Here is a 13,392-nt window from a genome sequence, read left to right on the forward strand (position 1 = left end):
GACAAATACAATAGGTTTCTAGCCCTACGGGCTCGAACCCTAAATATAAAGTTACGCAAATAATGTGTTTTTATAATAGACACACAGCTGTCAATCACAGAGCAGACGCTGGATCAGCTTTTGTTTCTGTTCCAAAACTTCGTAAGGCATCTCCTCAGAAGCAGCAACTTTACCAAATTTAGTAATTGATCTAGAACACTGTGTGCATATAAGCAGCAGTCCTTACGAGATTAATGGTTCAGCGTTATCTAGTGGTAAGGTTGCGAACTGCAACCAAAGGCTCTCCCCCACGAAGCACTATGGTGGCTGACAGCATTAAGATGTCGTCACGTTTTCTCTTCTTTTCAGAAGGAGATAACGCATGAACAAAACACCGTCTGGAGAGCAGTTTGTCCATTTTATGGCTTCGGTAGATCCTCCTAAACATTACACACAGCATCTTCAACAAACTGCAGATATCATCACAATAGTGCATCAAAATAGACAAATCAGCACCAATGTGAATATTGACAAACATTTAAAAGTCAACATTCAAATCATAACACAACCAGCCCTAAATATGAAATGAAGCCTTAAACTGCTGCATACATAGTCAGCAAAGGAGATTTTGGAACAACCTTTAGCATCGCGAGAAAGTGTTTATCCCCAGAGGTTAACATTACAGCTCTGGTCTATATAAAAATACATGCCTGAGAGAGAGAGAGACAGAGAAGCGGGCTGGAAATAATGACATTGACTGGCCAATTAATTCTCAAAATCCCAGAGCAATTAACACAGGGCGGTGGATCAAAGAATTGCCAATTAATGCAATGCTGGCACATATACAACACGCATGCTTGCGTGTCACATACACACACAATGTGGCTCAATTACAAGGATACACATCAATATATGGTCCTCTCAGGCGTGTACTACTATTGGAAACAGGGCCATACCCACATTTGATGCGACCAGTCTAAACACAGAAAGTGAAACCTAAACCGTTAATGGTCATTGTCCAATCAGGCCAATCAGAGTTGCCCACGGGACGCCAGGAAGAGGACGAGCGCAATTATCATTAACATATCTACGTTTAATTCCTCATTTATTCTTTTAGTTTGAATCATCATCGTCTATTTCCTCCTCTAATTTAGTTTTCCCGGTTGCCAAGCAAACATGGGATATCTTCAGCGTTCCCATAGCAACCGCAGTTGCTAGGCAACACAAAACTCTCAAACACATCCATTCCAGAACTCTGACAGATGGAACGGGAGAGAGAGAGAGAGATGTGAATGGAGGAGGAGGAGGGTAGATGAAGCAAAAACAGGGAGCAAGATGTGAACATTAGGGAGAACCGCAGGAGCTGCAACGAGTCGCCACAAAAGAAATAACAGGCAGCCGTCTGAAAGAAATGGAAGAGATAGAGGGATGGTTTTATAACACGTGCGCTCAGGGACAGGGTGTGCTGTGTCATTTGACAGCTCTGACTTGTCATGTTGAAACCAAAAACAGAGGATAAAGAGGGGGCCGAGTCTGCATGATAATTGATGGTTTTGGAGAGGGGGGGCAGGACAGGAAATGAAGACACTGCTTATCGGGTTGTGTATTCCAAACAAGTGACTCACATCAGAGATATCAAGGCTATTGGTGGCATTTTCGCCTTAGCTGACCTGAGAGAAGCTATAGAGTGTCTGCTGGGGCAATACTACATCTGTGTAATAATACTAATAAATGTTCATCATATGAAAATGTGTTATTCACTCACTTACCCTCACATCACTTCATTTGACTGACATTTCTTTGTAGAACATAACTGAAGACATTTTGATGAATGTCAAAATACAAACAAAACATATGTGCCAAGGATGTATCGTGGCCAAAATGAAACGGACATGGTGGTGTTTTTGCAGCTTGACAGCTTCAGGTCACTGTACAATCCCTTCGCATTTAAAAGACATCAAAACGATCTTAAATGTCACCATCTGTTTACAATAAAAGCACGTCAGACAAACAGGGTTGAAAAGAAACAAGACCAAATCAATTTAATTATAAGAATATTCATCAGACGAAGAATCGCAGAAATATATTTCTGCACTTAAAACTTTGTTTTAAAGTGGAGCACACTAACAAGCCAGCAAGCAGCAAAGCAAAACGCCTAGAAAAGTGCGTGAGACAGACACAAACGATCACATTATCAGCCCAAAACTCCAGTCGAACAGACACATTTCAGTACAGACGTCTGCATGAGTGTACCTGCTCTCCTGTTCTGATTAACATAAGCTGAATCTCCATCCCGTGTGTTACCATCGCTTGACATGATTTATTATGCCTTCCTCGACAGGACAAAACACTTAAACAATTCAAAGCATCAACGGCCATCGATCTGCGGACGTGCACAACACGATCTCTCACGTGTGGTCTGAGAGAAACGGAGAGGAAAGAGATGTTTTAATGCAGAGAGAGAACAATGGAAGCAGTGAAAGGTGAAAGCAACGCTTGTCTGGCACAATCAAAGACGGGACGTTTATTTTCCCACCAGTGCGTTGGACGGCTGGCGCAGAATTGCTATGTCATAGATGGATTCCTATCCGTTTCACAATGGAAAAATGCATTCGAAAGTGAAAACTCGGAAAAACTTTGAACGTAACATTTGCACATTTTCCACGAGTGAAAAGGGCAGGATTACAGACAACCTAGAAACGGTTTGCAAGCACACAGAATAGCGAAACACCTTGACAACGACGTTCTATCACAACAGCCCATATTCAGCCAACAAAGGCTTCTAATGTCAAGTTGTGCTTTAGTTTTTAGCAGTCTATCCCTTGTTAGACCCTGCAGATTTAGCTCTTACCTTTCAGGGTTTGTGCTAAACTTTGTAGGACTTGTACCTTTAGGAATGTGACTGAAAAGCCCTGACACAAATCCAACACTTATTTCTTTCAGACAAAACTGCCCAAACCAGCCCACTGAGTATTTTCATAATTATGTCATAATTTAAATAAGCTTTACATATCATAACATTATCCAGATGATTCCAGATAAATTGATTTGTGTTGCCAATGGTATGCACAGAGAGCTAACACTTGTTTTATACTACACAAAAGTCATCCTTAGTTATTCTCGTCTCGCAGACATCCCTGTGCCCAGGCTTTTCATCTTCATGTCGCTCGCTAGATCTCCTCCTGCTAAGACTAATTTCTATTAATTTCTCATGCAATTTTAATGGTGAAAGCTACTTGTAGCACCCTATTAGGTCTGGTATGACTATCACAGGAGATCACAGTGAGTGTAGGGTCTTCACAGCGGGATACGACTCGATGATGAAAACATTAGGTTATTTGCAGGAACTCTAGATGGTCTGGTAAAATAAGACAGAAATAATGAGCAACCACACGGTACTAAACAATATCATCATGCTGGACGTCAAGAGGATTCAAAAACCCCACCATCAAACACACCTAAACAGCTTTCTGCAGACAAGCACCACCTGAAAGATCATTTCATGTTACATTAATACATCCATTCTCAAACCTAAAATATCCAACATCGACAGTTGAGAGAGACAGAAGCAGAAACTAAACACACAAAGCATCCCCCTCGAGTCATTATCGGCTTCCAATAGTCTAATGCAAAACCAGACATTTGTCATTCAAATTCAGTACCGTAAACTAGCCGCACCACAGAGGACTTTGGTTTCCTGCTTCACATCTTTCTTTAGAGAGCCGAGGCATTTGCAACCTACTTTAAATATTTGCATTTGTGAAAATCCTTCCTTCACCAAATGATGGCCTTTTGCTGTTGCTTTGTCTCATTGCAAATTTGTTTCGCTGTTGAAGTCATGAACAGGGTCAATGATCTTAAAATTGAGTAACACTTTCATGAAAACATTACAATTTAAAACCCTTTTTGCATTCAGATATATATATATATATATATATATATATATATAGTATATAACTATACAGATAAAATGTTTGGAAAATCATGAACACAATATTTTAACTGAAATACGACATAGGCTAGCACAAACTCAAATATGGAAACAATGTAGTGACAACATAACATTTCTAAAGCTAGATATTCTTAAAGGGCCAGTGTGTAATTTTTGGGATGATCTATTGATAGAAAGGCAATATAATACTCTTAGCTATGTATTCAGAGGTGTATAAAAAGCTTACACAATGAAGCATTTTGTTTTTATGACATTACAATGAGCTATCTACATACACCGCAAGTCCCATGCATGAAATTTGTCATGTTCTGTCAGCCGTCATAGTGTTTCAAAAGAGGGGGTGGAGTGAGCGGTTGTTTGCAATTCGCAACCAAGAGGTTACTAACCGGACCTTTAAAATGATTAAAAAGTACCCATAGTCTATATTTTTATTTACAATTACAGCTCTGTTCAGCCATAACTTAAAGTTGTGCATAAGTCTTGCGATCAAATGATTTTGAAAGATGGGCTAAGATGCTATTTCATGCATTCTGACTTCTTTACACTGTTAAGCGTGCTGGCTTCTCATCAAGTTGGATATCAGATAGTATTTCTGTGCTTGATTTGGAGATCGTTTAAATGGATAGATGGGGCGGTTCTAGCGCTAAAAGATGCCAGACATGTACCGCACACGGTAAGTCAAACTGAGTCATATGTCTGTGTTTTGTTGGCAATCGACACGTACGTGCACAATTTAAACACGAAGGGATAATGCTATGATTTGTGGTGTGCTTGTGCTGTAGTCCCGCCCCCTGCCTGCCTCCAGCAGCCCGTCTGTTTCTGGAAATAATCGTACAGCTGTATCTCTCTTTTATAAATTTGATCATACTAAATAGTCTTTGAAGATACGAAGTACACAATACTACTGTATAGATACTCCAGATTAATATGAGATTTGCAGAAACTGCTTGTGTTAGCCCATCTTTCCCAAATCATATAATGTGTCCAAAGTTTTGATTGGTAGCATATCAGTGATGTCATCATGACACTTAATGTAGTATTTAGACTGGATCTTTAAAAATGACTAACGCAGGGCTGTAAAGTGCGACCGACATACATGTTGCACATGCTACAAAAAACCTGTCTGTGCGCAGAATACATTTCTACATTTCGTTACACTGTACTTGTATATGTGTAATGACAATAAAGTTGAATCTAATCTAATCTAATTTCCCAGCGTAGCATGTGATTAAAACAGAGTTGTGTTTGTCGTGATGCCTGTTTGTATGTTTTGTAAATCGATGGTGCACCGCTATTTGTGTTGCTTTTGCGTTTGAAACAAACTTCCTTATTTTAAGAGTCCATTTTAGAAAAACATTATTGTATCTGCAAAAGGAAGAATTTTACTGCAGTTTACCATAGTAAGTAATATAACGATATACTACAGTATGTGGACAAATATATCATTATTTTAATCAGATACTTGCCTATTTATGTGATAAACGACACATAAATATTTTTTTCTAGTATAACAGACATTTGTGCTACAACTGTTTGACCTGTGCCACAAAACTTTAAACCTCTGTAGCACCAGTGCTACTTCCAAAGTAAGTTAACGTACAGTCCTGAAACTTAATACATGTTTGTAAGTGTTAATAATGAAAGTTGTTTTAAAGGGTTATCCAACCTTCAATGGGATCAGTGACAAATGCAGAGATGTGGTGTCTTGTGGTTATGCAGGTCAATGCACGAATCAAACCACAGAGCAAAACGGATGTTAACTCCGAGACAACATGCAACTAATCTAACAGTATCTAAATGACAGAAGTGAGACAACAAGAGTGCGGCCCTTTTCCATCTCATACTTGTTTTACAGGATATCTGCAGTGTGGAAAAAACATTTACCTGAAATTAACAAACGCTGTCATCATTGCATGTCAGACCCATTTAAATACACAATATGAAAAAGTGTGACTAGAACGTTTGAAACGACATGACCATGAGGAACTTATGAAAGGAATTGATATTTCTTAGGGTGAACTGTTCCTGAAAAAGAATGGGAGCATCTTAAAAGATTGTCAAATAACAACGTACAACACTTAGCTATCAGCACACGCTCTTTAACACACTGAGAAAACGTGTGAGAGAAAGTGAAAAGGAGAGTGAGAGGAAAAAAACTCTTGTGCAGATCCTCACTTGGGACTTCAGACACAAAAGTAAGTCAAATTTCAAGTTAATCAAAATTTGGCGCTGTCTGGCATGTTCCCATGGTGCCCATACAACTTACACTTCACACATTACAGAAAAAGTCTTACGTGGGAAAAATCATGCTTTCACTTATGTAACTGAGGTTATTTGGGCATTTGCATTCATCAAACCACAACATAAACACATTCATACAACACGCGGTTTGACAAAGAGTTTAACTATTCAGGTGACTAAAAGAGAGAAGCAACCAGTGAATACATAGAACAAAGAGCCGTCTTTGACTCCAACAGATAAGAAAAAAGAACAAGAACTTTATTTAACGTCATGGTGATTAACATGTCTTCTTCAAGGGCCTGCTGTGATTTCTAGACGCTTTTTCAAAGAATTATTCAGTTTTCTCGCTCAGTAATGGCCATTTCCTTAAGCAGTGTTTTTTTTTAGCACACGTGTGGCAAGATTTTTAGAAATGACGACATCAAGAATGTTCAGATTTAGCCTCTGTCTGGACAACACAAATCTTGTTCAAAAAGACATGCACGATTGAGAAAACTCACCAATCTTCTGGTTGAAAATCTTGTCAAAGGTCAGTTCATCCCGTTCCTCCAGGTACTTCTGCATGACGCTTCGAATACTGCGAGAATAAAATGAAAAAATAAGGGATGAATTATTAGTTTACATACAACACAAACACCATCCAAATCCTACACCCGCTAAAAACCACATGTCAACCCGAGAAAATCATGGGAATGGGATCACATGCTGCCCCTCCACCCTAATCCTGGCCTTAGTTATGGTTTTTCCACACAACCACCTGCTCGATTTCTCCGGCGGTTGCTTCCCGAAGGAGAGCACTGCTCTGGGAGTGGGTGTTAATGAGCGGCAAGTTTGGGACACTGAATCAATTAGCACCCCTCCAAGGGCTCATTATCACCTAACCATTGAGTCAGGGTGCAGGTCAGGAGAGATACAGGTGTCCCTGAACACACCCATGTAGTGAGCGACCCGACACGTTTCTGAACTCTTTTTATAAATAGAGCACCATAAATACACAATACATTTATGATCTTGTGCTGGTGAGCTTTCCTGTGGCTCAGTGGTTAGAGCAACACCAAGGTCATGGGTTCGATCCAGGGGAATGCACATAGTCAGAAACTAATGTAATGCAATGTAAGTCACTTTGGATAAAAGCATCTGCCAAATGTAAATGTATTATAAATTATATAATATTTACAGCCATGAATTTAATGCACTTTTTGACCCAAAAAGGGTTCTAGAAACCACATCATTACATGCACTGACCCAACGATTCCATTATTATATCATAATCATATAAATGAAGATAAATAAACATTTTCAACGTTTTCATATAGACGGTTTCAAAGTGCACCACACCGTAAACAAACATGACTGCGCATGCGCGCATTTGTGGACTGCCCTTAACTTCCTGTACACATTCGCAAACAATTGAGAGCCTGTAGATCATTTCTGATAACAAGCAAAATAAATCATGGAGAACCGTTATTTAGCTAAACTTGCTGCTCCTTTATTTTGGATTTAGACTTGATGTCAATGTACCGTACGTTTCTTTAAATGCCACTAAACTACAGGGCTCATTCAACTAATTGTTTATTTAATCAAATTTACATACACAATTCAACAAATGGTTTATTTTGTAATAATACGTACGTTCGATGAAACGGTCAATAGTGATAAAAAGTTGTTGATTTGAACTTCTTACATTAAAAATGTGAATCTACTTGACTACAAAGGCTTTACGGCCATTTTAGAACACACGCACATATTTCAAGATATAAATGATCTATTTCACCCAGTCGTAATTTTAAACAATCTCCTTTAAAGCCTTTTAAGAAACCAACAAACCTTTTGTTTATTAATGACAACATGTTTTACTCAGGCAGCGCATTCATATTTTATTACTAGGCCTACATTATTATGACACAGAACTAGCCTTTAGCATCTGAAGAGTGCCATCTAGTTAAAAGCCACTGACTAATGGAAACTATTTAAAATCAGGAGATATTGCATTCAACCACAACATCTTCGATCTCTCTGTGCTCGCTCACACGTCTCTCTCGCACAGACGCGTTCATCTCTTTCTCTGCCTGCCTGCAATCTAACAGGTCCCATCTCAAGATCCATCCCCCTCGAACGTGTACGTTCCAGTCTCTTCCACTCGTCTCGCTGTCAAACGCTTCCAGTCATGCTGTCAAAATCTCACCTCTCTGCCAGCGGGCTAAGGACTGGCCCGGGGAGAATGTAGCGCGCCTCTGCTATCTCAACAGCGCTACTTTCTTTGCTGTCAAAGGACAAAGTATCTTCTATATATTGTGAACTCCTTTTTTTAAATATCCTTTCAATTTGTTTGTTTCATGTATGCCTTTAGTTTGGCATTAGGCGAGTTGTGGGATTGGCAAGATCACGCTCACTAAATAACATGCAAGGGGCAAATCACCACGAGGAGAGTTTGACGTTAAACAACTCATCTGTTAGTGGCATATTTTTGTCAGAAGGTGCAGCTAGGAGTGGCATGACGCTTACGAAGCCTGTAATAATGCTAAGGATGGGAACACTGATGTCAACGGCTAATGTTTTCACTGGATCTGTCATAATGCCGCCCTGCTGTGGACAACAGTAATCCCTCAAACAGCAAACAGAGCCACTAAAGCAGACTAATGACAATAAGAAGCGGATGTATGGCTTAGCACTTTGCCAAATGGAAAAGCCAACCCGGTTATCATTTCGGAGTTGTACCGCACATCACCACATTATCTGGGAGGCTAAATAGCCCACCAGCACATGCATCATCCCAGCCCAGGGAGAGATGTTTATATTAGCCTCGGCGTAGGAAGGGAGATGATTAACCATAAATTAATCTTGCCACTAGTTTATGCTGCCTGTGTTCTGATGCTGGACGACTCCCGTTTCCACCGCACAGAACAAATGGCCTCGCTAACGCTCAGAGCTCTTCAAAACGCCAACAAATGAATGATTAAACGCTCTGGCACGAGTCTAAACAAAGAAAAGAGAAAAAGTGTTTACAGATGCCACCAAGAATCACCTCTCTGAACTGTACATCGACTACGGTGGTAAGCAATGAAATTAACCGCTGGTGTCCCAGATCAAGACTACTTAAGGTATTTAATAAAATAAACACTCTTCCCTGGCCTCATGTTGACCTGCATGACTTTCTTCTGCAAAACAAAAAAAGGTGAAATATATCCATTAAAGTCGTTTTTTTGCTTTGTTTTTGGCACATAAATCATTCTCGTGGCTTAAGAACAATTCAACTGACCCACTATAAGTGGACGGACCAATGTAACCATCTCTCTAGTACTTTTCTGGACCTTGACAACAACTGACACCATGATGTCTATGAGGAGGTTTGGAAATCTCTGGGATGTCCCCTTAATATCGTCATTTGTGCTCCGAAGACGCCGGAAGTTCTCTAAACATGTTTAACGTCATGTGGGGGGAGTAAAAAAATCATACAAAGTTGATTTTTGGGTGATCTTCCCCTTTAAGTGAGAACAATAAAACCAAAACCACTGACAAAAATGTTAATGCATGCTAATTGAAACTCAGGAGCGCTCTGTGGTGTCTCAATCTCTGGCCTACTTGCGCATGTTTTTCCCGTATAAGTCTGCATTGCTGCCTTGCACATTTAACAAGTCTTACGTGTTTACAGTTCACACTTAAGTGTTGCATTGTAATATAAATGTTGCTTGAAACTACTGGGATTCCATGAAATGTCTCTGCATCCCGGCTATATTGAGCCACGTGTTTATGTGTAAACGCCACAATAAAACCTTTGTGTTGAAATACGGGCTGTACATTATAAACCGACGTCCACAATCACCATAGTGACTCCAAGACATGAGAAATCAGAAACACAATGTCTTGAAACCGGTCTAAAGACTTCGGTTTGTTACCAAGAGCAGGCCGTAATTTCCTTACAATACCCTGTCACAATAATAACCTGCAAATGGCCAAACAAATACTGTAGAATACATATTTCTTCCATTGCAGATGTTGGACCGTGCCAATAACAAAATTCCAATACACTCAAGGACCCACTTGTGTGATATCTGAGAGGGCAGGTACTATCAACTAGAGTACATTCAATTAAATGCGTTCTGACTGAAACACAAGCTCAGATTCTTCCTTCTGTCCTGTAATGGCCTAGCTACTCAAGTACACCAACAGATGACGGGTTCGGTTGAATGCGCAAAATGTGAAGTCGGAGAGAAAACTTCGACCTGTTTGTAATGAATATGACCCTCAAGCCGGTTCAGATCTACAGGTGATAAGAGCCATTGAGGAATTTTCCCAGCATGCCTCAATAACAGCATTTCAAAACCACTAAACTCTGAACGATACTTGTGCAACTGGCTGCCAATAATCACGATTTCAAGGCGAACGCCGTGGCTGTACCGTGGTAAAGTGTCAACACGTGATAATATCACTTTTACCTATGCTAAGTCATTTGCATGGCATCCCAAAATAAATATGATGGTTTATGAAGGTACGAAATAACAATGGTAGCAGAATACAGCCTGTTGACAAATACCGCGGTATTTGTGTATGCGCGAGGCGGGTTGACATGCTAACAATCCTGTGAGGATGTCTGACGACCACAACCGAAAATAAACGGCACTCAATTCGCTTTTTAAGCAAACCGAGTGCGTAAACGACCAAAACAACACGTAGACGTTACAGAATGAATGAAATCGTATTGATAATGAACGAAATAAACGAGTGACTGGATTCGGTTACCTGGGTTCAGGGAGGATGATTTTCTTGCTCGCCCGGGCCGCTGGAGTCGATTTGCTCTTCTCCATCGCCATCAGGTAGCTGACATCGGCGAGAACCGCTTCGAGGTCCGCCATCTTCAAGCCCTGTGGGGTCGAACCGAGTCGCTAACGGTACCAGAACCAGCCGTGAGGGGACGGACGGTGACGCGCGCTCTGGGAGCGGCGGCGCGCGGTCTCAGCTCGAGACGAACGCGGGAGCAGCGGCGAAGACGATGCGCGAGCGAGGCGCGAACATCGGTTCCAGACGCGGTCCTTCGATCGGCGTCTTTTCCCCCACTCAAAGCGTCTCAGAAATTAGCCATCGTGGCCGATAACAGTCAAAAAACGAGAAAAAGATCGATATAGATATACGGTCCTTATATATGAAGTAGCGTCGTCCTCGGGTCCGCTACAACTGCAGAAATGGCTTCTTTTACAGTGGAAAGGGTTCCGGAAATCTTCAAAATAATAATTCAAGATGGTGATGATATCGATAAAGAGATGCCCCCCTCCACCACCACTCGCCCCCTTTGGGTGAGTTTAACGAGAGAAACTCACCTGCTGCTATAATTACCGTCAAAAGAAATTACACGCGAGTCGATTTGATCCACGGCGCGTGCAGATGCGCGGAAATGTCAGCGATGGCAGGTTACGTACAAATGCATGCACGCCTTCTGTGTTGGGGATGAAACCAAGGCCCTTTACACAAAAAGCCCCTTAAAAACGACTGCGTACGAAGCAATGCAAAAAAATCAATATTCGCCTTGATAGTGCTGCATTCTGAACAAGAGGCTAGAGAACATCATCCTTATGATCTTCGCTTAAAAAGCGAGCCAGCTCACTTGAAGAAAAGACATCAATCGTGAAATGGACGAATAGCATTCGCCAACATTCCGTTTTCATTAATTTATCAGCCGACAGCATACAAACAAACCACAGACAACACGACTAGCATGTATCACCCTTCTTAAAAGGCGTCAAGATGGTGGGAAGCAGAAGCCCGGTGGTTGGGTGACATAAGAGCTATTAACGCGACAGCAACTTAATTGTTTTCTTAACCAGTGGAATATCCGTAAAGATCAAAACAGAACGTGCATAAATTGCATATGTCTATATATCCTGTTTATATCACAAATAACTCTTCATTTCTGTAGTTCGATGGTTGAGGTCTGTCTGTCCTTGCTCTCGATTATAAAGCACAAATCCAAGTAGACTTCACTGATCCCGCAAGCCAGTTAAAGAGAAGTCTAACATTCACATAAACAGATAGTTGTTGTTGTTTGTTAGTCCATTGTCGCGTATTGCGCGGTGCAGAGAAATGTCTTTAATGTTCATGTACACAAAGTGTTGAAATATTGCTGTACTGAACATGAGAGGGGGCGCTAGAAAAGGAAATAAGCAAATGTGAACTAAAGCAATCCGTGTTTCCTTTTTCTAAAAAAACAAGAAATAAGACGCGACGGTTCCACGAAACGTGGTCCGATGAAACGCGCAAGAATCAGTCACTGCGGTGAAATACTTTGGTCCGCAACAGATCGCGATCTGTCGTAGAACACACATGTAAAACATACAGCGAGGAAAGTCTCTGTGCTAGGTCTTGCGGAACTTCACATGCATGTCTCAAACTCGCATGGAGTTTAAAAAACAACCACACGACGTGTCTGTGAACCCCACTCTTCGTCTTCACGGCTCGTCCCGGGGTCTCTCAATGAAGCTTCCTCCGAAAGAGGCTCGGATTTGATTTCCCGGTGTTATTGCCGAAAGAAACGAAGCTTTTCTTTTCCATCCGTGTTTGGCTCGCAGATCCAAGTCTTCATCTCTTCCGACATTGTTCAACGAACACACAATATCCGTCCGCGTAAAAACCCTTCCGTCCGATTTCGTTCTGACCCTCGGGGATCGAGCGCCTTTTGAATTTTCCCTACGATTAATCCTTGTGGGAAAATACGAGTATTTGTAGTTTTTAGTGCTTGGTGCGAGCTGAGCCCCACGGCGCGTCGTGAAGTGAAATTGAGGCTCTTCGGAGACCTGCACTTCCTCCCCGCGGCCGATCCGCCGCAAAACCCGGCGCCGGAGTCACAAAACCAGGCACTGGAGTATCGCGGTGACACGGAACGGGATTCACAAGACAGGAACGGGACATGAATACATTCACATTGCGGGTTGAAACGGTCTCATCTCACATACATGTGTGGTTTTATTTCTATTTTTGTAAATTTCCTATATAGCGTCGTTTTTATTATAGTAAAAGTGTAGTAATCATGTGGAACTACAAATAGATTGTAGCTTGGTTAAAGTATGGTGACGATCTGTGGTTACCACAGTATACTACTACAGTAACAACGTTATTTGTTGTATTAACGTAATGGTTGATTTTCCTAAGAGTATAAATAAATGAAAGCAAAACCTTCTACGGTAAAGGTCCACGTTTCGACTACAAATGAGATCGTGCTGGCGTTGCTT

At 41.1% G+C, this 13,392-nt stretch overlaps 1 protein-coding gene across 1 annotated transcript in view; it reads right to left on the reverse strand.

The window, feature by feature from the left end:
* grk3 (G protein-coupled receptor kinase 3) overlaps window positions 1-13,001 on the reverse strand; it is a 34,414-nt gene extending 21,413 nt beyond the window's left edge. The window contains exons 1-2 of the mRNA XM_079448680.1: window positions 10,913-13,001; window positions 6,673-6,749 (exon numbers count right to left, since the gene is read on the reverse strand). Of these exons, the coding sequence (XP_079304806.1) occupies window positions 6,673-6,749; window positions 10,913-11,025 (190 nt within the window). The 5' untranslated portion in view covers window positions 11,026-13,001. The remainder of the gene's footprint in view (window positions 1-6,672; window positions 6,750-10,912) is intronic.
* Window positions 13,002-13,392: the final 391 nt, after the last annotated feature.

This window comes from Barbatula barbatula, assembly GCF_947034865.1.
Source record: "Barbatula barbatula genome assembly, chromosome: 24".
Classification (NCBI taxonomy): Eukaryota; Metazoa; Chordata; class Actinopteri; order Cypriniformes; family Nemacheilidae; genus Barbatula; species Barbatula barbatula.